The sequence below is a fragment of the Tetrahymena thermophila genome, assembly GCF_000189635.1.
Source record: "Tetrahymena thermophila SB210 genomic scaffold scf_8254552, whole genome shotgun sequence".
In the NCBI taxonomy this organism is placed as follows: Eukaryota; Ciliophora; class Oligohymenophorea; order Hymenostomatida; family Tetrahymenidae; genus Tetrahymena; species Tetrahymena thermophila.
This window is the reverse complement of record NW_002476323.1, coordinates 61,758-89,209: the sequence shown is the minus strand read 5'-3', so window position 1 is coordinate 89,209 and position 27,452 is coordinate 61,758. Positions and strand designations below refer to the sequence as shown.

Below are 27,452 nucleotides of genomic sequence, written 5' to 3'. Positions count from 1 at the left end.
AAGAAAATACAAATAAACACAATAACAGATAAACAAACAAAATAATTACATAATTAAAATAATTTAATAATTAATAGCATTAAAACTAGGCTTCTCTTATCTTCTAATTCATTTTTCCTTTAAGAAAAAAAATTTTTTTATAAAAGGAAAAAATATGATTAGAAGATAAGAGAAGCTTCCTAGTCTTACTTTTATACTTAATTTATTTATTTATTTATCTTATTTTGTTTGTTATAAAATTAATTATTATAAATTTGAAAAATTTGTTTCTTTTTAAATAAAAAATTTTTACTTAAAAGTGAATTTATGTATCATTATTAAGTAAATAATAAAAATTGATTGGTTTATCAATTTATCTATTTCATTTTTTTAACTTTTATGTTTTTAACTATATTTGCATTTTTTTAATCACAAGCAAACAGGCAAATATATATATATGAAAATGAATTTTTATATTTTTGATTTATTGGCTAAGATAAATAATTATTAATTACTCCTATATGTTAATAGATTTTTCTTTATATTTATACGAGAAAATAAAAAATAGTTAAGCAAAAGCATTAATATCGTTTTGAAAATTTAAATAAATAATATATTTTTATAAATCATTTATTATGAAAAAAAAATACATAAAATGGATTAACCAATCTTTGAAATTGAATAAGAAGTTCTTAGCTTAAATGATGAAATAGAATTATTGATGCACTATTAAAATTATCAAATTTAATAAAAATTATTAAAACAATAAGAGCCTAAGATTGAAGAAAGCGAATTAGAAGTTTAAGTTGAAGTATTCAATAAGGTGGATATAGACTAAATATCAAATATAAATGAGATTGGTGATTTTATTTAAGACCTTTAATGCCCAATTTGCCTTAGTATAATTGAAGATCCAAGTATATTTTTTTATTTAATGTTGAAAGTTTTTGATAATTCCCAATTTGATTGCACCTTAAAATTTTAATTACATATGCATTTAATCTTTTTCCTTTTAATTAAAAAGTGAGTTGTATTCAATGTGAATTAAATTATTGTGGTTCTTGCATAAGTGAATGGTCTACTAAAAAATCATAAAACGTTTGCCCTACTTGTAGAAATAACAAGCAAGTGCTTTTGCTAAATGGAAAGTAGCATTTGTATAAAAAAAGTTCAATTATTTTTAAGAAGATATTAGAGAAAGTTAAAGTTAAGTGTTACAAATCTGGTTGTTAAGATGTAGTTAAATATGATGAAAGATAAAATCATATTTCAAAATGTTAATACTAATAGGTTAAATGTCTTAACAAAGGTTGCAAAGAACCAATATTGAGAAAAGACCTGTAAGATCATTTATTAGTTTGTTAGTATAGAATGGTTCTTTGCATACATTGCTAAGAAAGTTACCATTTCTGCAAATTGGATGCGCATATAGAAAAATGTAATTATAATAAAAGAATATGCATAAACTGCAACAAATAATTCTAAGCTCACTATTTTTAGTATCATTAAAAAATATGCAAAAAGTTTAATCCTTTAAGAAAAAAAAATGTCGACTTTGACATTAGGCTAAAAAAATAATTAATGTATAAAACTATTCTCCAATATGACTACTATAGGTCAAAGCTACCTTTAAATATAAAGTAATTTTTAAAAATTTGAATATACAAGCAATAAATAAATAACTATTTTATAAAAGTTTATTAGACACAGAAAAAGTAAAGGGTCTACTACAAAAACAGTGATTACCTAATAATAATTATCAAAAATTTACTAATTCATAACTTCATCTATTTCAATAAAAAACTATTTATAATAAAACTATTTTATTTTTCAAAATTTATAAATATTGTCTGTCTATCTTATAATTATTACCATTCACTCACTCTTAAAACCATTTTATTTCTTTATTTTTGAATAAATAGTTGTAAATATTTGAATTTTATTTTTCTAAATCAAAATATTCATTTATAAAAAATAAAAGAATTGAGCATTTTTTCAGTGCCTTTACTAATCTAAAAATCTAATACTAATAATAGGAATTTTAATTTTTATTTTAAAAACGCGAATTTCATTCAAATAAGTGTTTAAACATATTTTATAATTTTTTACTTAATTATGAAATCATAATTAAATCTATATATTAATTCTTTCTTTTGATCATTTATGTAGACTAGACTAGACTTTGAAAAATACACTGATTTTCACTTTCATAGTTTAATTTTAAATAAATAATAGGTTCTACTTTTTATAAAACATATTTTACAATAATACACTGCTAATAATTTAAATAAATTAAAATATCAACAGAAAAATGATAGGAACATATAATCTAACAGCAATCTTTTGCTGTATTACTGCTATTTCTTTAACTTTAATTGCTTTGATTAAGATTGCATAGGCTAAGTTTTTTTTAAAAAAAGACAAACTGTTTAGGGAAAGTATTAACTACCACTTTACTAGATAGTGTAACTATGCTTGTAAATTTTGTTTTCACACAGCTAAAACTTCTTTTGTCTTAGATGAAGAAAATGCAAAAAAAGGATTGAAAATGCTTAAAGAATCTGGTATGAAGAAAATTAACTTTTCTGGAGGAGAGCCCTTCACCAAACCAATATTTTTAGGAAATCTAGTTTAGTATTGTAAAGAATAGCTCAATTTAGAAAGTGTTACAATAGTTTCTAACGGAAGTTTGATAACCGAAGAATGGTTTAAAAACTTTGGCAAATGGTTAGATATAATAGCTATTTCTTGTGATAGCTTTGATGAATAGGCTTTAGCTGATATCGGAAGAAGGGCAAATAAAAAAACTCATATTGATTAAATGTATAAAATACGAGATTGGTGTTATAAATACGATGTATTATTTAAGATAAACACTGTTGTGACTTCAAGATAATATAACGAAGATATGAATATCTATATTTAACAGCTAAATCCTTACAGATGGAAAGTTTTCTAATGTCTTCTAATTGATGGTGAAAATGCTGGTGCCAATGCTTTGAGGAATGCAGAATAAATGGTCGTTTCAAAAGAATAATTTGATTAATTTATATCCAGACACAAGGCAAGCAATCCTGTTGCTGAAAATAATGAAGATATGAAGGACAGTTATCTAATCTTAGATGAATAAATGAGATTTTTAAATTGCTAAAATGGAAAAAAAGAGCCTTCTCTTTCCATTTTAGATGTTGGTGTTGAAGCAGCATTAGATAAATCTGGTTTTGACCATAAAGCTTTTATAAGAAGAGGTGGAAAGTATGTCTGGTCTAAACATAAAAATGAACTAGAATGGTGAAAGTCTTAATTATAACTTATATTAAAACAAATTAAAATAATTTTTAATAAAATTTAATAAAAAAAATAAAATTATAAAACAAAAATAAAATTAAATAAATAAATTACTAAAGTATATTATATATTTTTATTAAATTACTTTCATATTACTACTATAATCCTTAATTATTGATAAAAATACCTGAGCTATTTTTATATATTTCTATTATAATTATATTAACCATTCATAAATCTGTCTTAGTTTTTTTTTTAATAAAAATGAAAATTAAAAGAAAGTAAATAACAAAATAATTAAAAAATTGTTTGTTTTAATTGTTTTATTTTCGGAAATATATCTATTATAATTTGCTTAATTATTAATTAATGATCAACTCATCTTTTTTATAATTTAAACTATACTATTTGAAAATTAAATTCATAAAAAAATTTATTAACAAATAAATGAATCAATAAACTAGTAAATTAATCTTATAGTAAATATTTGATTATTTTAATCAATTCATATTATAATCTGCTAATTTATTTATTGTAATATTTAATCATTTTTATATATTTCTATTGTAACCTATTTAATTTTTATGAATTTGTCATAGTCTTTTTTTAAATTTCTTAAATAAGTCTAATAAATATTTTTTAATCATGAAAGTTAAATTTTTTTTAAAAATTGATTTTTATGATTAAACAATAACTTTAATTAGAAGTGAAAATTAGGTGAAATTTCTAAAATCTATAATCAAAACTGAAAAATTTCGTATTTATAGTTTTAATTTGAAAATTTCAAAGAAAAATTAGTGCAATTTGTTTAAAATTCTATGATTTTTCACTTGTCTTTAATTAATTAATAATTAATTTTTATATTATAAACAAATTTTGGTGGTATAGAGAATGTGATAGAAGTACTTTTTAATTCATTCATCAAAAAAATCAAAATAATTAAGTTTGTTAAAAAAATTTGTATTACAACTTTTTAAAAGATTAAGCAAGTTTCTGAGGATACATACTCTGTTATAATTAGATAATTCGATTTTTAAAATGAAGAATTTAAATAAGTAGTATTAAGGCAGTCTTCCATCAAATGGTATCATAGAAGGTAAACAAATATCTTTTATTCTAAGCAATTAATAGAAGCATCTTGTTAAAAATTTTGAATACTCTAGCTATTATTTTTTAGAATGCTTCAAAATATTATACTGATCCATTATTTTAATTAAAGGGCTTCCAGTAACTTGCAATCCAAATGTTCACTACCAAAGAACTTCAGAGTAGTTCGGAACTATTATATTCAATAGTGATTTCGATAGTGGTAACATGCTTAAAGTAGAAAGAAATTATGAATCTCCTGGCAACTAGGTATGAGAGTTTTAAAAATAATTGGAATAGTTTGCTAAAATAACCAAATTGGAATAAATGATGTATTAACTAATATATATTTTCTAAATAAAATTAGTTTAATGTATGGATTTCTCCAGATGCATATATGACATAAAAAGAAATGAAGTATAGGACTTGGTTCTATTTTTCTGTAACAGGAGTTCCTCAAAACAACCTTGTCTATATAACAATAAAAAATACAAATTTTCAAGTATAAATTGCTTAATTATCTATTATTAAGTTATTATTGATTCAACTTACAAAAAATAAACAAAAATTTATTTTAGATTGAAGAAAGAATTTTATATGATATCTCAATTTTAAATATTATTTTATTTTATTTAAACTCAGTAAAAACTTTATAGAGAGGGTCACTAACCTGTTTATAAATCCTCTTATACAAACAGCTGGTAAAGAATTGCTTAAAGCGTAGCAAATACTGTTGTAATTAAAATTTTGCTTTGTTTTCTATTTTAAAAATTGTTAATCTGTAAAAATTTAAATTATTAAATTAATAATTTCATTTAGATTTAGCATGAAACTGGGATTGATTTTACATTTTCTCATGTTTTTTAAGACCCAGAAGAAGTTGTTTACTTTGCTTTTACTTATCCTTGGTCATATTAAGATAATCAAGTAAAATTGGTTTTTAAATTTCGTTGTATAATTAAAATAATTCTTTATGCAAAAAGGATATGCTTGACCTTTTAGATTAAAAATTTATAAATAGTCCTGACTTATATTATCATAGGACTACTCTTATCTAATCAAAAGAATATAGAAATGTGGAACTATTGACTATATCTTCTCACTCAAACAAATTAGAAGAAAAAATATAAATACCACAAGATTAAATTTTTCCATTTTTAAATTAGCCTAATTTGTAAGTTTAGCTTTTATTAAAAAATAAATAGCTCAAATCTTTTAAAAATACTTTAGGTTTTCAGATAAAAAATATGTCTTTATATCTACAAGAGTTCATCCAGGTGAAGTACCTGGATCTCATGTGTTTAATGGCATGCTTTAGTTATTATTAAATAAAGATGATGCAAGGTAAAATAGCATTTTAGAGATATAAAATAATAGTTAAAATTTGTTTTATGAATAATTTAGATCCAAAGTATTAAGAGATCATTTTGTTTTTGTAATGATTCCTATAATAAATCCTGACGGTGTAAGCAGAGGACATTACAGAACTGATTCTTAGGGATAAAATTTAAATAGATTTTACATAAATCCATCTTAGTAGGACTAACCTGAAATATATGGAATAAAGGAATTACTGATGTTCCTGAATTCGAAGGGATTACTTTACTGTTATTTAGATTTGCATGCTCATGCTACTAAAAAAGGTTCCTTTATTTACGGAAACTGTATGGATTACAGAAGCTAAGTTGAGTCAAACTTATTAACTAAACTGATGTCGTTGAATACTCCATTTTTTGAATTTGATTTATGTAATTTTACAGAGCGAAATATGTATTCTAAGGATAAAAGTGATGGACTTTCTAAAGAAGGATCTGGAAGAGTAGCATTATACAAATAAACAAAGATTCCTTTTTGCTACACTCTCGAATGCAATTATAATTCTCCTAATAATATAAATACAATGTATCCTAGATCTGAAAACTATCACTTTGAAGGTAATTTAAATCAGAGTCATAAATAAAGTTTTTAATTTTTTTTTTAATAAATTAGAAAATAGCGTTGAAATGAACGAACTCAATATAAATATAGTGTAAAATAATATATCTTTTGAATAATCTCAATCGGAGTTCCCGTATGTTCCTTCTAACTACTCAAATTTGGGAGAAGTACTTTAATAAAATTAATTATAAATATTTTATTTAATGGTTTTTAATTAACTCAGGGTATGCTAGAGGCACTTCTTGATTATAATAAAATCAATCCTATTTCTAGATTACCGAATAGCCCTTATAAAACTTATACAAATCTTAAGATGCAAATGGCTTATTAAATAATGAAATCAATACCATATAGGTAAAATAATGAATATTAGATTTCATATTTACTTTAAATTAATTATAAAAATAATTAGATTCGAAAACTACTTAAGAAAAGTTATGAGGCATATTAACTCTTCTGACAATGTTTTTTAAAGTTTTAAAATACTAAATTTATTTGTAGAAAAAGGTTTAAAGTCTAGCTAAATAAATGAAACTGAAAACACTACTGTAGTTAGAAAATCTTCTCTTTAAGGAGGCTAGTTGCTGCTTCAAAATTAACAGCTTAAAAAAAAAACAGTAATTATAGCTGGAAAGCAGAGTGAGAAAGAATAAATTTAACCAAAAGTAAGCTATTAAGAACTAAAGATGGAATTCAACTTAAAAGGAGATAAAATATCATCTGCCCCTGTAATACCACCATCTAAAAAGATCAGCATAAAACCTCCAACTATTACTTAAATTAATGAAGAAAAACCACTTAAGGAGTCTGGAAATTCGAAAAGATAACTTGATTCAAAAGAAAATAAAAAGCATGAATTGCTAAATTTTAATGAGGCTGATTTAATTGAAACTTAATTAAATAAAATGGATTTAAAGCTGAACAGACCTTCTTATAAAAGCTAAATGTGAGTAATCTTCAATTGAATTTATTTTAAAACTTCATTATACATAAATTAAAGAGATTTTAAATACTTTTATAAATAGCTCTGGAGCAGGAGATCTGAAAATAAATAAAGTAATCCAATAAGCTAAATTAGAAGCAAACAGTAAAAATTTTATATTTAAAGATTCTTCTTAAAGTAGAAGTAAAAATAACTCAAAGAAAAAAATATTTACCTAAAAATTTTAAATTTGAGAAATAATTAATTAAATTACCTAAAAATATTAATTCACTTACCTTTTATTTATTTTACCTAAATTTAATTATTTATGTTTACTTGAAAATATGATAAATAAATATCTTTCCTTCTTTCTTTACTTGTTTACCTATCTCTGTGTTTGTTACCTTAAATTATTTTAAGTTTAACCAATAATATCAAATAATTACTTTCTCTTAAATTCCTTTTTTTAATTTTAAAAACTAAATAAGACTTATTTTATTTATATGAATTTACACTCTGATTTTTGTAATTTATAATGAGCGTTTCTTTGTTTTGATAGAATTCACACAATTAATTGCTTTTAAAATTGGATAGATGAAAATTTTTGATCAAATAAAATTTTGCCATTTAATATTTATTTATTCCTCTTATTTTTGGTGGGGATTTTATTGGCATCAATGCAAAGATCTAAATTTTGGAGATATAAAAAATAATAATAGTACTACTACTTTGAGTTGGTGATAAATTAATTTATTTAGCCTGTATAAAATGAGTTTATTGCAGCATTATTTAAGCAAGCAATTTCCTCTAAATATAACTCTAACACATAATATATAGTATAAATTGAACATGATTCTTAAACACCATTATATTTAACCTATATAATATACTGATTTTTTAAGACAAAAAGGCTTGAATATTCTAATCTGGTATAGGGAATATTGATTGTGAACAAATAACCAAAATTATTTATGAGTGATGTTGAGAGTGATTGAATAAGTAAGTAGCAGATAAATTTTCTGGGGAATAAGCTAATTATTTAATAATGAGCATGGTTAAATATAGTATATGATTTAAAGTGCCTTGATTATTTATTTATTTATTTCTTAAATTTTTGTTTGGGTTTGGTGCTTCTATAAAAATAAAGATTTATTGATCAAATAAAAAAATAATAAATTAAAAAATAATAGCATAATTAAATCATTCCTTCAAAAAGTAAAAAAAGCAAATAAAGTTTTGAAAAATGGATATCGGCTTACAAGTTGCTGACGACTGTCTCTAATAATTCCAAGCCATGAAGATGGAAAAGAAACATCGTTATATTATTTTTCACACTAAGAATAACAAGACCATTGAAATTGAAAAGATTGGAGCTAGAGATGAAACCTACTAACAATTTGTTGACAGTCTCCCACAAAATGATGCTCGTTTCTGCGTTTTTGATTATGATAAGAAATTCGATGATGGCAGAGTCACCTCTAAGATTATCTATTTCTTCTGGTGTCCTGATACTGCCCCAGTCAAGGTCAAGATGGTCTCTGCTACTACCAATTCATTCTTCTAAAATAAAATCTAAGGTTTCGCTATCAACCTCTAATGCAATGATTTAGGTTCTTTCGATACCGAAGAACTCGAAAAGAAGATCCATTGATTAATTATACTTATATCAATTTCTATTAAATTTAAAATAGTTATAATTATTTCTATTCTATGTAGTATTTTTTATTTTCTTTTAAAATAAAAAAATTCACATTTCTTTCTTTTTCAAATATACATCACTACAAATTAATTGCACCTCATCCATCATTAACTATTCATAACTTGAAATATTAATTTATCTGAAACCAGCCATATTACCTATCTACATAGCAGTAGAAGACTATCTCTCTATGAGGCAGATACCTGGGCAAGTATTCCTTAGAAATAAAATGAAATATTCTTGTAAAAAAGCAAATGTTTCTTTTATATATAAACAATCAATTTTTTATTTATTTAACGTGGATAAGATTTGCTGATGTCTGATTAGATGTTTCGAATCATTAATCAAATCAATTAAAGACATAAATTTTAAGATTAATCAAAAATAGTATCTTAAATTACCAATTAATCAATTTAAATGAATTCATAAAAAAAAGTTTCTATTAATTTTATTAATAACAAAAGTGATTCGCATAAATTTATTTGTTATTCATCAAAATATTAAATTAAAATCACACATAACAAACAATTTTAATTAATTTTTATTAATTTGCCTTAAAATATTTAAAGGCAATTTGTATCCAATCCATCTAATTTACCATTCTCAAATAAAATGAAAAATATCTTTTTGTTTAGCACATCAATCAACTCAAATTTTCTTTATTATTTCATTCTTTAAAAACTTTGAATAATAAAAGATGAAGTAATAATTTAATTTTATAAAAAAAAACAAAAAATTTTAATACTAAGCTTAAAATTTTTTGTATCTTTAGAAATTTCTTAATTTTACAAAAATATATCATTATGTATTTACTTTTTATAAATAATGAAAATATAGGTTATAAAATTATTATGTTGGTATTAATTCAATAAATCATTAAACTTTTCATAAGATTATCTCAAATTTTTAGATTAAAACATGTATTTAAGATTTAAAATAAAGTAAAATAGGATTTTTAGTTGATTTTTACCCTATAATCTATTTTTCAACTGAAAAATTAATATCTTTTTTTTTATAAAATGAGCACATAAAGTCAAATAATTTAAATGGTAAATTAGTCTTATTATGTGGAGTTTAGTTGAAATCAAATAAATAAATAAAAAATGATTTTTTAAAGAAAAGTAAATAATAAAAATCTGATTAAGATATTTTATAAAATATATTTACATTATTTATTATTAATCTTATTATATTGTAATAAATTTATTGAAATTTTATACTGGTCTATTCTTAATTTTTAGTTTATTAATAATATATCTATTGATACCTTAATTAATTAATTGATTTATTTATTTAATGGTTAATTAATGATTTGCTGTTTATCAAATGTTTGAAATTTATTTATTTAACTTTATATTTTTGATTACTAATTTAAATTATTCTAGCTATGCCTGTTTTATTTAATTCATTCTGCTTAGTCTTTTTATGCATTGAGTAAACGTAGTGTCTTTTTTTATATAAAATTCTTTTTTAAGAGAGTAACAATGCTCATGTAATCATCTTGTAAGCCTTTTTCAGAACAGCTTATTCTGAATTTTTCTAAAAATTCTCTATTTATTTCGCACATCGAAGTTTCTTCCATTGCTGTTGCTGTTTCAAATCTATAAATTTATCGAAATTTTTTATTTTAGCTTATTAATCTATCTACTTATTTAATATTTTAAATAATTTACCTGTTTATATTTTTATCTTCAGGTCCTAAAACAGCCTCTTCTCCTATTGTTTCCCCCATAATAGATTCTTTAAATTCGCCATTATCTTTACTTGAAAGACACACACGACCATATAAAATTAAAAATGAAGAATTTGAAGGTTGATTTTCCGTGTAAATGTCAGAGTCTTCTTCATACACATAGATACGAGATAAACGTAATATATTAACACCAGTAAAGTAAGAAATATTAGAAAAAACAGGATTGTATATCTTTAATTCAGCTAATAAATCTCTAAGATACTATTCACTTCTACTAGAGTATTCTGCAGGAATATAAGTCATTTTTACAGCAATTCTCTAACATATTAATTTGTACTATTAAAATTTTTAATATTTAAAAAAGTTCATTTTTGGAGTTAATTTTTACCTTTTATTCATCGAAATCAACTTAACCCTTACTTTTTTTAGAACTTTGTCTTTTTTGCTTCTAAGATGATTTTCCTCTACTTACATTGTTCAACACAGATTTACTTCTTTGTTGCTACTTTTTCACCTTATAATTATTTGTAATATTATTAAGGTGGTTTCTCGTAGGAGATTTAGGTGATTAAGGTAATTTGTATTTTCCCAAAGGAGACCTTTATTAAAAAGATTAATATTAGTTAACACCAAATTTTTATCATTAAATTTAATTTAAGAATTCAAATATTTTGGAAAAATCTAAAAATAATTATTTATTTATTTAATACATCTTTTTTACAATTTTTATGATTGAAATTTTAACATTTTATATCAATTTTTTTCAGTTAAAAAAAATTTAAATACAATCTTTTTTTAGAGCTTTCGTGGCAATCAATGGCTACGTCTAAGAAATCGTTCATTTACTCTCCAAATTCTTCTTAAAAATTTTCAAAGTGTTTACTGTTTTCATCTATTTAAAGTAGTTTGGAGCTATTCTATTTTGGGTGATGGATAATGGTATAATCACCATAGCTATAGATTTTTTATGTTTCTTTGTCATCCAATCTATGGATTTTCTTTCTTTTTTCTATATCTTCGAATATTCTTCTCACATCCATCCCGAGTTTATCATTTTACTTACCTTTAAAGTAAACACTACTTGGCTGTTATGATGAATTCTCAGTATAATTATCTTTTTTTTATGTTAATTCGCTATCCTACATTCCTTCCATTCTATTTTTAAGAGCAGGTTTTTTTGCAGTAGAAGGTATCTTAGAAAATTTACTGTTTCCATATGATAAATTGCTATCTTAAACATCTTTAGCTTAGTTACTATTCAGTATATTTATTAGCTGTTGCTTTTTCAATATGTCTTTATCCATTTAAGATGCACCTCCCAAAATATCAGAATCGTCTTGATTATTATTTTTATAAATAGGACTTCGCTATTTAGATGATTTTTAAGCTGCATCCTTTTCAAAATCATCAAAATCATCTCTCATTAATCTGTCTAAATCTTACTATTAAATTCTCTTGCTTTTAAGAGTTTCTTTGAATTAATCGTTTTGGACGCTATATCTCACTTTATTATCAACAGGAGTTTTCTCTCTGACTTCATTTTTTGAATGGGCTCTTTGTTATTTTAAAGTTTAGTTGAGTCCACTATTTCTTCTTTTCCTGAAATCATCTTTTTCTAGACTTTGTTCATTGTTCTTTCCTTAATCGAGTGTCCTATGAGTATTTTACGACGTTTTGATGTTCCTTTTATCTTCTAAGGTCCTAAATTATCTATTTCCCCTTGTAGTTTGATTAAAATTTTTTACATAATTTGCCATTTTATCTAACTATTCTTATTTGATAAATCCTTCATCTATTTCATTATTTTAACTCCTCTGCTCATTTTCAAACTCAATTAATTATTTTTAAATATATGGGTCACTAAATTTAATAGATCCCTTAAAGCTCTCTCCATAGGGTTGACTATTTTTTCTTTTTTAATTAAAATTTGTTTCTTTCTGATCATCTTCATTTTCAATATAATTTGCTTCTGTTTTTAATTCTTTTTCGTTTCCATTTTTGATTCTTGGAAGATAATCTTGCTGTGTTTTTACTCTATTATTTGTAGAATTCTTATAATAATTTGACTAATCATCATTAGCTCCTAATGGACTTGCTTATCTTGATTTCTGCCTACTTTGTGCTCTACTTTTTAATGTATTTTATCTGTTATTGTTTATCTATTAATAATCACTTGGATCAAGTGTATTTTATTTTTTATGTATTTCGTTATTTATGCTTCTCCTATTATTATCGTCATAATATACTGTTCTTCTTCCATCTTCATTAGGTAGTTATCTTTTGAAAACATTATCTTCATCACTTTCGTTTTAATAATTTTAATATGTTTTTTTATATTATTAATTTTAACTACTAGTTCTTTTAATGTTATCATCTTCAAAATAATTTATATTATTCACTCTATTTTCATAGCTGTGATTTATTGGATCTTTGTTTTTTTTATTCATGAGAGTTTTATCGTTATATCTAAAATCTTATTAAACTTAAAAAGAGTTATCAAGGTCCTTATCATAGACACGAGGTGAAACTTGATTGCTCTAAGTTGATTAACGAGTATTAGCATTATTTTGTGGATATTAACCATTTCGAGATTGTGATCTTGAAGAGTTATCAAGGTCTTTATCATAGGCACGAGGTGAAACTTAATTGCTCTAAGTTGATTAACGAGTATTTACATTACTTTGTGGATATTAACCATTTCGAGATTGTGATCTTGACCTTGAGTATCTACTTGCTCCTCTTGACTAAATCACTTGATTTCTATCATCAGGAAGGGTTTTCTAGTATTGCATTATTTGCCATGGTTCTTATTTCTATTTTATATTTTAAGGTTTTTTTGACAAAAATTTAATACAAATAATAATTTTTTTAGCATATTTAAATTCTAAGCAAACCTATTATAACGAGCGACCTGTTTTCATTTTAAATTTATGGAAATGTTTAACAGGATCATTTTTGAGTAGAATAAATAAATATTGATTTATTTATATCTATCTATCTATTGGGTTTTTATTTAAATTAAAATATTTTGAAGCTTAAAATAAAATTATATCTACTTTTTGATGAGATTATCGGAGCAGGACATTTCTTAAACCCTCTTTGGATTCTAATTTACCTCTTTATTCTGTCATTTCTGAGAATTTTTATTTTGCATGAGTATTTGAAAGGAATGAGCTGTTATTATCTTCTAAATTAATATTTTCTTAAACTTCTGCTTATGTTTTAGGATTATCATTTTCTTTGCTTCTATTTAAATTTTGCTTATCATGAGGATTTATTGAAAAACTGTATTGAGTCTATATCATTTTATTATTATTGTTATTGTTTCTAATAGATTCAAAATTATCTGGCTTTTCATTCTAATAGTATTCTTAAGTTAATTAACTGCTCTTCTTTTCTTTATTTAATGAAGATCTTCTTCTTGTATGGCTTTGGCTTCTTTGGTGAGATGAAGATGGAGGCATTTTATCAAATTCATCCCATTATATATTTGAACTGTTTTTGACTGTTTGATTCAAAATTTTATTGTTTTAGTTCCTAAAATATTCATTTGTTTTCTCTTATATATCCTGAAGTTTATGATTTTCTAATTTTGAATATGGCCAGATATATTTTAGTTTTTTTACTGCTCTTTCATTTTTATCTATTTCCATAATTATGTTATTAATATTCTGCTATCTCTTTAAATCATCTTCTTCGTATTAAATTTTCCTTAAATCAATTGGGCTTCCAACAAAGTTGGCCTCATCAGTTAATCTTACACTACCTTAATGCAAATCTTTCTAATTTTTTTTCTTTAACAAGTCACCACTAAGATCATCAACCTCGTATTAATTAGGATTAAAGGCTGTTGTCAATTACACTGATTAATCCTTTTCTTTATCTTATTCTTAATCTGTTTCTTAATCTTTTATAATTAAAAATTGCTACTATTTAGAATCGTAAATAGGTTTCTCATTCAACTTGTCTGGGTAGTTTTGTAAAATGCTAATTACTTACAAGTTAGGACCTTGCTAAACATTATTTTTTTTCATCATATTCTAAGTCTAATTAGTATGCAATCTTTGATATTCAAACTAGAGCTCATTTTCGTATGGATTCAGCTTACGTGGGACAAAGTTGGATCCCTCATTAGTTGAGCTCATGTTATACTTCAAAAGTTAATAACTAAACTATCAAAAACCTATTTATTGATTTCAATTAGTAATTATATAAATAGTATTTGTTTACCAATCCTTAATTTAATTAATTAATCAATTTATATATTTGCTCTTTCAAAACGAGGGATTTCTACAGATAATTAATTAAACATTGATTTTAATATTCGTTATTATATAAATACTTAAGAGCTATTTATTTCCAACCAAAATAATATATATCTTTGAAAGGTAATTCATAAAAATAACTAATTATTTATTTCTTTGCAAAATATATTAAGCAGCAGATAGATTGAAATTAACTAATTAATCCAACAGAAAGAAATATTTAGCATTCAATTATCTTTCTAAAATATTATTCATTTATTTTAGATTATTACATTTTCAAGATATAATTTATGTTAACATTTTTATTCTAAAAAGTATAAATTAAATAAAACTTATTAATTTAAATTTAGATTAATTTGCCTTAATATCTTATAAAAATAAATTGAATTTTCTATTAAAATATATTTTTTTAATCTTCTATTAATTTTATTTTATCATAGAAATAGTCAAAATAAAGATTTAGTAATAATAAACTAAATATTAATATTCTAAAGTATATCAAAATATAGAGTCTTTTTATACGCTTTAAATAAATTAAAATGATATTTTCTTGTTTTTTTATTGATGTCATTTTAATCCTAGAAAAATTCAAAATAAGAATTTATGTTTAAACAAAGTAAAATAAATAAATATTAAAAAGTTAGAGTTTTTTTAATTTTTATAAACTTTAAATAAATTAAAATGATATTTTCTTGTATTTTTATTGATGTCATTTTAATCCTAGAAAAATTCAAAATAAGAATTTGTTTAAACAAAGTAAAATAAATAAATAAATATTAAAAAGTTAGAGTTTTTTTAATATTTTTAAAAAAATAAAAAAAATATTTTAACTTTAAAATTGAGTTTTTGTAATTTATATTAAATTAAAATATTTACTGAATTTAAAATCTTTATATAATGATAGAAAAATTAAAAACGAGAGGGCAATAATAAACTAAATATAATTGACAAACAAAATAAATAAATGAATTAGAGTTAGCATTTACTTATTATTTTTAAGTAAACTAAAAATATAATTTTGTTATAGAGTTGAAATTTTGTGGTTTATATTCAAGTAAAATATTTAGATTCAAGTTTTATGATTAATTATAAATAATTTTTTTTGTTGATTAAGTTTAATCAAAATGATTTCATCACAATTTTAAATTAATTTTAACGATAAAATAAATTTTTAATAGCTTTTAACTTTAAAATGCGAGTTAAAATGTTTGAGATTATAATATAAGATGCTTTTTTAATTAAATTATCTAGCTGAATTGTGTTTTTATTAAATATCTATAGAATATTCAAAAAGAAAATTTGAGATAATTATATCTTGTTACAAAAAATTATATATTTTTAAATGTCAGGCAATAAAGATCTAGATAATACTTGGAATTAAACTGAGCAATAAAGAAAGAAGCCTTTAGCAGCAGTAGGCGATGGATTGGCTTTACTTTCTCCTGAAGGAAATAGATAATATAAAGAATTGCAGATATAGTCATTTAAACAATTTTCATTGTGGTTTTTAGTAGGTAATCTTACTGGATTAACACTATCTCAAGTTGTTTAATATTTGCCTATAAATAACATAACAAAAATGAAAAAACGTAAATACTAGAGAGTTGCTTTCTTTAGTTCTATATTTGTACTTTCTTATCATGGATACAAGCTCTCTAAAAGAGAATTTGTTAGAGGAAAGAAAAAAATATTATTAGACCCTGTCTGCATCGTAAACGAGCCTGACAATTGAAATTAGAATATAATTTGTGCTATTCATAAATTAAATTAAAGCTAAAAATGAATGATAGAAAAAAAATAAATATAAGCATAAGATTTAGTTGAATAAAAGTCTCATATATACACTTAAACTTTTTTATTGTATAAATTTGTGTAATTTTGATAATATTAAGCTGCTAATCCTACTATAAATCTGAATAATTTTAATCTAATTTTTGATATCGTTTATTTCATTCTATTAGATTAATCAAGAGAAATTTATTTGTATATCAAAATGCATTGATAAATTATTGCAATTTCTTAATATAATTTTTGTACAATTTGTGTAATTTGCAATTAGTAAACATCTCTAGTTTTATCTCGAATTTTCTTTGTCACTATTATAATAGTTTTTCATCAAATATTTACTTCATTATTTATAACTCTGTGTTTAACTGCAAGACCCTTAAATAAAAATTACTATAATAGAAATATTTTATTCAGAATTTTTTTTATAAAATATAAATAATTGTAAATAACAAACTATAATTTGATTTAAATTTTGAAGAATCAATGCAAATCAAAGTTGCTTTATTCTCTATAAAATTATGTATTATTAGTAAATAAGAAAACCTTGAAAATAGTGTCTTATCATATATAAAAAAAATTTTAATTAAGATAAACAATATCTTTGATAATCAAATCTAATAAATAAATCCATCTACAAAACAAACAATTTATACAATCAAAAAATATACTAAAATGTTCAGGGAAGATCAATACTTTGAAGCCAAGGTTATGCTTAGATCCTACAAGGATGCCTAAGACTGCATCAAGTAAAATATTATCTTCAAACTTAGTTTTCTTTAAATAAAAAGAATTCTTCAAAAATTTAAAGCAAATCTCTATTTAACCTCACTATTTTTTATTAAAACTAAACAGAACTAGTGCTGAAAGAAAAATGAACTTATAGAACTATGAAAACCTTGTTAATATAATTATCGATGCCAAAAAGAACAGAGGAGTAATATATTTTCTAAATTAGTGTTTATTTGTTTGATAAAAATGGCAAAATTGAAGTAGTTTGCAATAATGCTTAACAACTACTAAAATTTCTACTTTGAAATAATAAATATGATTAGAAACAATTCAAAAATATATATTTAAATTATAATTAATATTTTATGTTTAAAACCTAAACTTAGATTGAATTCAAGTATGAAGAAGTGTAAAAGGGTCCCAAATTTTAGAATTTAAAGGAAATTAAGCTCTTCTAATTCTCGAAGTAAATATAATTTTAAGAAAAAAGATATAAAAAGCAACTAACTTTTTATTTCAATAAAATATAGCTTTATTTTTAAGAGATATATGAATACCTTTGATGATTTCAATGGAGATTATGATGGCTTGAAAAAATAATTGAATGAAGGTCTTTTTAATATGAAAAGAGACTATGATTTAGCTAACTAAAAGTAATGAAAGAACTACTTAATCAAATAAATATAATAAAATAATATTATGAATACAAACTTAATATTTTAATTCAATAGTAAAGTAGAAATATCCATATAAAGTGTGCATATATTTTTAATGGATTACTAATTCTATTTCCTCTCATTAAATTAATTATATAATCATTTACTTCTTGTTTTAAATATTTTAAAACTCCTTCAATCCTGTATAAATTTCAAACACTCTTACGAAAATATTTAAATTATTTTTTAGTTTTCCTAAAACAGCCTCTTTATAAGCAATAACTAAATGTCATTAACTACTCTAAAATATAGTTATAAAATATAAAAATTTCCAAATATCAAATATGGATAGTAAAATTTTATTTTATTTTTTTTTTAATAAGATTAGATTAACTTATAATTTATAGAATGCAATATAATTTTTAAATAATTAAATATAATGCAAAACAATTATCTTATAAATTAAAATAGAATGATCCTGATTTTTTTTCAACTTAAAAATAATTTCTTAATAATTATTATTAATAAATTAAATAGCAATATCTCTTAACTGGATAAGTTATAAATTGATTAAAATTAAATCAATTTTTAAATTGATTGTTAAAAATATGATAAATTTGAAATATTTTTACCTTTTTTTATGATATTCACTGGAATATTTTTTATTGAAAAATAAATTAATTTTTATCATTATTTATAAATTTTCATATATCAAATTTGATTAATTGAATTAATTTTATAGCATACTTGTTTGAATAAAATTATATTATTTATTATAATCTCTTTTTAAATAGTATTAAAAGCTATTTTAAAAAATCCATAATAATTAACTTATTTTTTATACTAAATTAAAAAAATAACCTTTTATTTTTACAGTATTACTTACATAATGACAACTAATATATATTTTAAACTCCAGTAAGTAAAAATAGTAGAGTTTATTATTTTTATTCATCTAAATTCTAAAAAAAGAAAATAGAAAGATATTCAATCAATTTGAATTGTTAATATTAAAAATTTTCTGGCAGTCTTACATTAAAAAAAAATAATAATTATTAATTTTACACTTTTTAATTATTCTTTGAACCTTCTAAAAATCTCTGATATACATTTGCATATTTTAATTACTCAATATATAATTGCATATCCTTCTTACTTTATTTCTTTTGCTTTTTGCTGAACATTTATAACAAATCTTATTTGGTATATTACATAAATTATATCATCAATATTATTTTTATTATTTTTTCTAAAATTTGTTCATTATTTTATGCGCTTTTATGAATTAAATAGTGATATTGTAACATAGTTTCCATAGAAAAATAATCGATTGCTTCTAGTTAAGGAAAGATTATTATACTTTGTTACTTTTTGTTAAAATATTACACTTAAATAAACCCATTTTATTTTTGTTGTTTGCTTTTTCAAAGAAATGTTAAATATTAATATAAAGATAAAAATATTTATTGCTTTTAAATTAGATTATTTAATATTTTGAATAGAATTTAGTTATAAATTATTGAGAGAGATATTATGTCATTTCAATCTATTTAAAGTGAGAATCTTTATGAGAAAGAAAATTAGAAAGATTAGAGAGAAACAATTGTGATCAGTTGCTGTATGGAGTGCAAACAAATTGAGTAATTATAAAAATAAGATGATATTGAATTTTTCAAGGAATCTAATTTGGATATCTACAGCTCATTTTGATGATGATTTATACTAATTGTTTTGATAATGGTTGGGTAATCAATTTTTTTAATAGTTCCAGAAAAAATCGATTCATTCATTCCATGTGGGGGATATCATGTATTGATGCTTCGTTTTAAAATAGCAAAAAGATATCCAAAAATTTTGATAAAAATAAAAATATAAAAAACAATAACAAATTTTTCTCATAAAAACACACACACTTAAAAAGAAGATTAGAAATGGCTGAACTCCAAAAGATTAAAGTTACTAACCCCGTTACTGAATTAGACGGTGATGAAATGACCAGAGTTATCTGGTAACTCATCAAGGATAAGCTCATTTTACCTTATCTTGACTTGAACATCAAGTACTTCGATTTAGGTATGGAATACAGAGACTAAACTGACGATAAGGTCACCCTTGATGCTGCTTAATCTATTGTTGAAACCAAGGTAGGTATCAAGTGTGCCACCATCACCCCTGATGAAGCCAGAGTCAAGGAATTCAATCTTAAGAAGATGTGGAAATCCCCCAACGGTACCATCAGAAATCACATCGGAGGTACTGTCTTCAGAGAACCCATTCTCATGAAGAACGTCCCTAGACTTGTTCCTGCTTGGACTAAGCCCATCGTTATCGGTAAATATTTAACTCAATTTATTATATATTAAATGGAATAGTTTAATGGCTTCTTTTCTACCCGATAAACTTCTAATTGTTTATTTAATATTCAGATTTAGATAACAATAATTTTTCAACAGAAGTTGATTAATTGCTTTAGAATAATTTTGTGAATTTAAAAATATGTGTTATTTACTCTAATAATTACTATTAAATAGGAAGACACGCTTTCGGTGATCAATACAGAGCCACTGACTTCAAGGTTGAAGAAGCTGGTACTTTTGAAATTGTCTTCACCCCCAAGAATGGTGGTGAAAAGAAGGTCATGAAGGTCTTCGATTACCCTGCTGGTGGTGTTGGTATGGGTATGTACAACACTGATGAATCTATTACTGAATTCGCCCACTCCAGTTTCAAGTACGCTCTCGATAGAAAGATGCCCCTTTACTTATCTACCAAGAACACTATCTTGAAGGCTTACGATGGTAAGTTCAAGGATATCTTCTAAGCTATCTATGACAAGTAATACAAGGAAGAATTCACCAAGGCTGGTATCTGGTATGAACACAGACTTATTGACGATATGGTCGCCTATATGATGAAGTCTGAAGGTGGTTTCATGTGGGCTTGCAAGAATTACGATGGTGATGTCCAATCTGACTGTCTTGCTTAAGGTAACTAAAACTAATATTCATTTATTTAAAAAATAGTTAATTTAAATAAAGAAAGCAAAGATTGCTTAATACAATAGCTAGCTTAATCAATCAAATAATCAATTTAGATATTAAAGCATAAATCAAGAAACCCTTTTTCTTTTATTTTAATTATTTGTTTATTTATTTGCTTACCGATCTTAATTTAAAAAGGAATTATTCATTCAATTAAAGAATAAATATAGGTTTTAATCAAAAATATAGCTATCAAAAAACAAACAAATAAATAAAGATTTCTTATTGTTGTATTTCTGATTAAAAGATTGATAAAGATTAATTTTATTTAATTAATTATCAAATTAAATAAATCAAATCAAATCAAATCAAATAGTTCATACAAAATAAATAAATAATAATGATTTTATTCAACAAAAAAATAATTTTGATTCCTAAGCGAATTAACAAATAATCTTTGTTTATCCTCTAAAAACTTTAAAATAAACAATCTTTGAGCTCTTCTTTGTCTTACTACTAATATTCTATTTAGACCTCTTTACTATTAATTAACTAATTATTTTAATTTTATAGGTTTTGGTTCTCTTGGTTTAATGACCTCTGTCTTGGTTGGTCCTAACGATATTATTGAAGCTGAAGCTGCTCACGGTACCGTTACCCGTCACTTCAGATAACACCAAAAGGGTCAAGAAACCTCCACTAACTCTATTGCCTCCATCTTCGCTTGGACCTAAGGTTTATTACACAGAGCTAAGCTTGATAACAACAAGGAATTAGACCTCTTCTGCAAGACCCTTGAAAGCTCAGTTATTGAAACTGTTGAAACTGGTTTCATGACTAAGGATCTCGCTATTTGCATCCAAGGAAGCAATGAGTAAATTCAATTTTTTGCTTTTTGTTAAAAATTAAGTCATATATTAAAATTTAATTAATTATAATTTTTTAAATATTAATAGTGTACCCAGAAGCAAATATCTTACTACCCAAGAATTCATTGACAAGGTTGCTGAAACCCTCAGAAAGAACCTCGTTGCTGCTAAATCTAACCTCTGAAACAATCATTCAAATTAAATTTATAAATAATGATAATTAAACATTTATTTTAATTTTATATACTTTCATAAAATTTCGTATGACTTTGAAATTTTATTAATTTCATCATCGTTTTAATCTCTCTAAATAAATAATTTGTTTTTTATATTATAAGAATTATTTATTAATTTTTTTAGATTTATTAAAGAAAAATTCTAATTCATATTACTTAAAGAATATTAACAAAATTTATATTTTGGAAAATCTAAAAAAACATTCTGATTAATTACATAACTTTTTCATAGATAAATTAGAAAAGCAAATGAATTTTGTTATAATTTAAATTTTATTCCTGATTATTTCTTAATTATTATAATTGAAAAAATAAAAGTATTTTTTCTTCATATTTTTTGTGATAACTAGTAAAACAAAAATAATAATAATTAATTTAAAGAATAAATAAATATTTAGAAATACTTTAGAAATGGATTAATAATAGAAAGAGTAAACCAATCATATTTATAATATTTTAATTGAATCACTTCCTGTCTACATGTAAAAGGTACTTTAACTTAATAAACTACCAATAAAATATGCAAAAAATATAACTATTGAAAGCTTAAATATGCTCATTTAAGAGAGATTTCCTGAATCAAAATTTAAATTCATAGATCAAAATAAGCTCAATAACATTTATGAAGGAATTGTTGAAATAGTAAAGAAATAATAAGAAACTGCTATGATTTTTAAAAATATTGTGGATCCTGAATTTGTAAAGATATATTTTTATCCTTGTGATTTAAGAGAAGTACATATTTTAGAATTGTTATAAGAAAAATTAAATATAATAATACTTTTTTTTAAAAATTGATAGGATTTTATAATAATTAAAAATCTAATTTAATTATATAAATATAAATAGTAAATTTTAAACTGCTTTTATTCGTATTTTATAGTTTATTTTAAATAATGTAAAAAAATTTTGCTTCAATCCAAAAAGTATTTTTCGAAATTTATTATTCATTAAATTATAAGAACAATAAATACCTGCTGAATACTTAAATAATACCAAAAGATATTTTTCCAAAGAAGATATTTATTGTTTCAAATTGTATATATTTATTTTATAATCTATATTTTTTAATAGCTTGAAAATACACAAATGAAAAGTGATATATAATCAAGAAAATTTTTAATTTGTATAAGGAATTTTATTTACTAAAATGAGAATGACAAAATTGTATTTTAATTGTGTAAGTTTGCTCAAATAAAATCTAGTATTATCTTTCAACCATTTTTTTACTCAAATTTTTTTAGAATCTTGAAGAAATATTTATTTACCTTAAAATCACTTACTTGTATTTGTTTCTTTAATATCAAATTTTATTTTCTCTCTATTACTAAAATAGTAGTTTATTATTAGGAAAGCAAATTGATAATGGTTGACTTGAAAAATAAATAAGAATCAATTAAAGCAAAACCAGATTGTCATTAAATGAATAAAAGATATAATAGATCAAAAAATATATTGCTGAAGAAATTCTTAATAATAATAATGGCATATAAAATATTTTTTACACTAATAATTGATTTGCATTCTTAATAAAATTAATTACTTTATAATTTAGTTTTTTCCTCTCATAAATACTTCAAATTTGTTATGCAAAATTGATGGTTGTATAATAAATAAGAAGTTTTAATTAATTCGGATTTTATTTTTCCTTATGATATTTCAAATTTTATTGATATTCTTAGAATCAAGCTTATGTTCTTTTATCAATTACCATATAAAATTCACATTTATGAGACTAGTGAAAAAGAAATTAAAAGTATTTCTTACCAATAGTTTTGAAGCATTACTTAGTTTCTCTTATATATTTAGTAAAATAAAATGATTAGATTTAAACACAATATATTTTAATTGTAAAGGATGGATTAAGTATAACCAGTCTTTAACCAAAAAATTTGTTATAGAAACTAGGGTTTTAGTTTATTCAGTTTTTCAACTTTAAATTAAGATTAAAGATTTTTTACATTAATTAAAATGGTTGCAAATTTTCAATTAAAATTTCATCAGGAAAATGCTAAAAATATTTTATTTATTAACAAGATCTTCTTATTACTTTCTACAAATAGTCTTAAAATAAAAATAAAATTAATTATAATTACACTTAATAATTATTTTTTAGTTTTTTTATTTATGACTGTTTATTAGTGATTTACTTTTTAAATATATACTTAGGTAGAATACATTTTTAATAGTTCATTTTAAATTAAATATCTTAAAAAAATAATAAAGAAAATAAATAAATAATTGAGTTTATTTTAGAAAAAATATTTTGTTTTTCTAATTTAACATATTGAAAAAATATAAACAATTTATAAGTTAATTATTATTTTTTTAAAAATTACTTTAGAATTCAATTTGAATTTAAAATAAAATTAATAATTTTTTTCTAGAATTTATTAAGAGAAATAATTTTTATGAAATTTGTTACATAAAGATAGATATTGATTTTACTATTTTATTATAAAATATATATTTTTATTCTCAGTTATCTTAATCAGTATCTTCTGAACTATCTGAAAAGTACCCAACTCTATTTTTAGGACCTTTTCCCTATTTAGAAGGTGGTTATCTTTCTAGTCTTCTAATATTCATAATACTTTTGATATCAATCTATATTTTTAAAAGATTTAAGTATTTATATTTTGATTTAAATATTAAAAAAATATTAATATGAATACTTCAAAAATAAATTTTTACTAATTTTGCTTTAAATATTAATAAATTACTATTAATCCTCATTATTTAATAATAAGATTAATTAAAACCAATATTTTAATAAACTCACAAAATTTTGATTTTGGTTTTAAATAATTGCAATTTTTAATCATTAGGAAAAAAATTCTTATTTACATTTATTTTCTTTGTAAATTTTTAAAAATTAAAAAAATTATTTCTGAAAATAAAATTAAATTGCCTCTATATTTAATATGATATAGGTAGGGAAAAATAGGAGTAAGGTGCTAATTAATGATGAATTAAGATATTTTTAAATTATGATTTTTTTAAGAGAATCAAATAATTGAAAATATTTATGATAAAAATTTAATTCATCACAATACTTTTGTTTTTAAATTTTGCTTAAATCAAAAAATAATTTAATGAATTAATTAATATTAATAAATGTGCTAAAAACTCTTTTTATATTTAATTATTAAAATAAAATTAGAAAATCAAAAACTATAATTTAATCATTTTAAAATAAATTTACTTAATCTTCTTGAGTTTTTACTATAAGCTATTAGATTGAACCACAATTTATCCTACCTCTTTCATTTGTAATTGTTGGTTTAAGATTAAACTTATACTGCTATATCTCTTTTTGAAAACCTTTAATTTTTAATAGTTGTATGTTAAAATTATACATTCATCTGATTGAAAAATAAATAAATAATAGAATACTTACTGTGCTAATCATTGCATTAAACTTCTACTTATTACTAATTTTCATTTTCGGATGCAATATATATTTATTGCTAAGATAATAAATACGTGTCTTCTTATTAAATGATTTTATTTTAATTCATAAGAGCCATATCTCTAATATTTTCTAATGAATTTCTCATAAATGGAAGTTATTAGATATTTAATTGAGACTTTTGATGATCATTTGAGTTTTCTAGTTAGTCTTCTTGATAAATATTTTAAATTTGATTCACTTCTTCGTTTATTATCTATTAAGACTAGTTATTTTGAAGATTTTTAATTGATAAATCTATGTTTGGTTACAAATTTTCATATGGATCTGAAATTTAAGGATTTTAAATCAGGCAACTTTTTGATAACTACATTTAACTTTAGCAATTATCCTCATTTTCAAAATCTGCAATTCCTTCTAAATCTAAATTCTAAGGAATAGCAACTTCATTTAATATTTAGCGTTTATCAGGTTTATAAATGAGATCAGAAATTTAATAAATCTATATTTAGTCTTTTATTCCTAGAGGAGCAGCTTGTAAAGAGTTTATTGGACTCTGATCTCTTTATCTTTTCAATCTTTGACGATTTTTGTTAATGATGAGGAGATTGTCTTTTTGTTGATTTTTCTATATTTTTTTATCAAATAGAAATAAGAATTAAACAGAAATTAATATTTTAAAGAGAGATTTTAAAATAAAATACTCTGAAAGGATTTGTTTTTGTATTTAGGACAAGCAAACTTTCTGCACACTTAATTCTTTTTGGATAAGTTCCTAAAGGAGCATCATTATCCTAAAATTTATTATATTTAAATTGAAGACAATCGTGTTAAATAATATTTCATCTTACATCTAAAGTTGCTGAACAATGTGCTAATAGATTTTTTGCTCTATTCTTTAATTTATGAGTTTATAAAGCTAACTCTTCATCAAAATCAAATGCTTCATCCTTATTTTTTCATTAAAACTAAAATAAAAACAAGGTATTTGCAATAAAAAATTGAAAAATGATCTCAAAAAAAATAATTAAATAAGCTGTTAAATTACATTAATAAAAGGGCCTTAATATTCTAATTCAGTTTTAAATAGTTAATTAAAGGTATTTAAAGTATAAGAAAAGTCAGGTCTTTATTTATAATCTTATGTTAAAGATTATTTATTATTTTGGGAAGGTTTATACTTTTAGCATAATTAAGATGGGCTAACAAAAGTTATAGCTTTTTTTTGTTACTATAAAGCTAGAATTTTTTTTTAGCAGTTGTTGATTCTTTGTAAATAATCTTAAATATTAACTTTATATTAGTTATATTTGTTTTAAAATCTAGAGAGAATGTTGTTTATAGATTAGTCAATATTAGAAAGATTACTAAGAGTTATTTCTAAACCTTAGGACTATATAATACCTAAATTTACTAATGACAAGCTATTATTCTAAATAATATTTTGATGTGAGGCCATTTAATCTTCTATATACTTTCCTCCTTGTTAGAGTTAATAGAAATTTTAATATCTATGTAGGAAGTTTGTTTTTTTTTACAAGCAATAAATTAATTAATAATTGGAATTTTTTTGATATATTTTAATTATCTCTTTTTATAATTTTATGCAAATTTAAAATAAATCTTCAAAATAAATGACCTTTTAGAATATTCAGCTTATTTATAAAAAGCCAAAGTCATACAAAATTATAAGATTGTTGAATTTTTTTATGATTTTTAATTTACCAACATAAAACATTATGAGTTTAATTTTATTAAAAAAAAATAAAAAATTGTATTTATTTATTTTTTTTTCACAAATATTTAACATAAAAGATTTTATATATTTTTTATAATAGTTAATTTTTTATTGCATTTTTCTTCAAAAAATAAAAAAATTTTTTTAATCTTTATTTTGAAATTTATAAAATA

General features: G+C 22.2%; 9 protein-coding genes across 9 annotated transcripts; 7 read left to right on the top strand and 2 right to left on the bottom strand. All coding sequences in view use genetic code 6, as the record gives it.

Annotated features, from left to right (window-relative positions):
• Positions 1-565: 565 nt before the first annotated feature.
• TTHERM_00794190 (zinc finger, C3HC4 type (RING finger) protein) lies at positions 566-1,721 on the top strand (the record flags this gene model as incomplete). The annotated part of the gene is made up of 3 exons (XM_001020938.2): positions 566-896; positions 1,004-1,619; positions 1,676-1,721. The coding sequence occupies exons 1-3, from the start codon at positions 635-637 to the stop codon at positions 1,719-1,721; spliced, it is 924 nt and encodes a 307-aa protein (XP_001020938.2). The 5' UTR covers positions 566-634.
• Positions 1,722-2,290: 569 nt separating this feature from the next.
• TTHERM_00794180 (antiviral radical SAM protein viperin protein) lies at positions 2,291-3,274 on the top strand (the record flags this gene model as incomplete). Its single annotated transcript, XM_001020937.3, has 1 exon — positions 2,291-3,274. The coding sequence occupies one exon, from the start codon at positions 2,291-2,293 to the stop codon at positions 3,272-3,274; it is 984 nt and encodes a 327-aa protein (XP_001020937.1).
• An 870-nt stretch (positions 3,275-4,144) lies between these two features.
• Positions 4,145-7,652, top strand: TTHERM_00794160 (zinc carboxypeptidase family protein). The gene is made up of 12 exons (XM_001020935.3): positions 4,145-4,363; positions 4,487-4,623; positions 4,721-4,855; positions 4,996-5,088; positions 5,173-5,280; positions 5,337-5,527; positions 5,584-5,697; positions 5,758-6,287; positions 6,343-6,458; positions 6,515-6,645; positions 6,704-7,237; positions 7,317-7,652. Exons 1-12 carry the CDS (start codon positions 4,306-4,308, stop codon positions 7,465-7,467), a joined length of 2,298 nt encoding a protein of 765 aa, XP_001020935.3. The 5' UTR covers positions 4,145-4,305; the 3' UTR covers positions 7,468-7,652.
• An 804-nt stretch (positions 7,653-8,456) lies between these two features.
• On the top strand, positions 8,457-8,864 carry TTHERM_00794150 (cofilin/tropomyosin-type actin-binding protein; the record flags this gene model as incomplete). The annotated part of the gene is made up of 1 exon (XM_001020934.3): positions 8,457-8,864. The coding sequence occupies one exon, from the start codon at positions 8,457-8,459 to the stop codon at positions 8,862-8,864; it is 408 nt and encodes a 135-aa protein (XP_001020934.1).
• A 1,453-nt stretch (positions 8,865-10,317) lies between these two features.
• Positions 10,318-14,750, bottom strand: TTHERM_00794140 (cyclic nucleotide-binding domain protein; the record flags this gene model as incomplete). The annotated part of the gene is made up of 5 exons (XM_001020933.2): positions 10,318-10,513; positions 10,586-10,941; positions 10,994-11,204; positions 11,392-13,418; positions 13,662-14,750. The coding sequence occupies 5 exons, from the start codon at positions 14,748-14,750 to the stop codon at positions 10,318-10,320; spliced, it is 3,879 nt and encodes a 1,292-aa protein (XP_001020933.2).
• A 1,462-nt stretch (positions 14,751-16,212) lies between these two features.
• On the top strand, positions 16,213-16,602 carry TTHERM_00794130 (transmembrane protein, putative; the record flags this gene model as incomplete). The annotated part of the gene is made up of 1 exon (XM_001020932.1): positions 16,213-16,602. The coding sequence occupies one exon, from the start codon at positions 16,213-16,215 to the stop codon at positions 16,600-16,602; it is 390 nt and encodes a 129-aa protein (XP_001020932.1).
• Positions 16,603-17,330: 728 nt separating this feature from the next.
• TTHERM_00794120 (hypothetical protein) lies at positions 17,331-18,047 on the top strand (the record flags this gene model as incomplete). Its single annotated transcript, XM_001020931.2, has 4 exons — positions 17,331-17,404; positions 17,511-17,592; positions 17,774-17,853; positions 17,918-18,047. 4 exons carry the CDS (start codon positions 17,331-17,333, stop codon positions 18,045-18,047), a joined length of 366 nt encoding a protein of 121 aa, XP_001020931.2.
• A 1,927-nt stretch (positions 18,048-19,974) lies between these two features.
• On the top strand, positions 19,975-22,077 carry TTHERM_00794110 (NADP-dependent isocitrate dehydrogenase; the record flags this gene model as incomplete). The annotated part of the gene is made up of 4 exons (XM_001020930.3): positions 19,975-20,374; positions 20,575-21,030; positions 21,598-21,898; positions 21,981-22,077. 4 exons carry the CDS (start codon positions 19,975-19,977, stop codon positions 22,075-22,077), a joined length of 1,254 nt encoding a protein of 417 aa, XP_001020930.3.
• Positions 22,078-24,607: 2,530 nt separating this feature from the next.
• Positions 24,608-27,129, bottom strand: TTHERM_000794093 (WASH complex WAHD domain protein; the record flags this gene model as incomplete). The annotated part of the gene is made up of 6 exons (XM_012798837.1): positions 26,590-27,129; positions 26,393-26,491; positions 26,246-26,335; positions 25,530-26,169; positions 25,335-25,453; positions 24,608-24,736 (listed from the first exon to the last, which is right to left on the bottom strand). The coding sequence occupies exons 1-6, from the start codon at positions 26,998-27,000 to the stop codon at positions 24,608-24,610; spliced, it is 1,488 nt and encodes a 495-aa protein (XP_012654291.1). The 5' UTR covers positions 27,001-27,129.
• Positions 27,130-27,452: the final 323 nt, after the last annotated feature.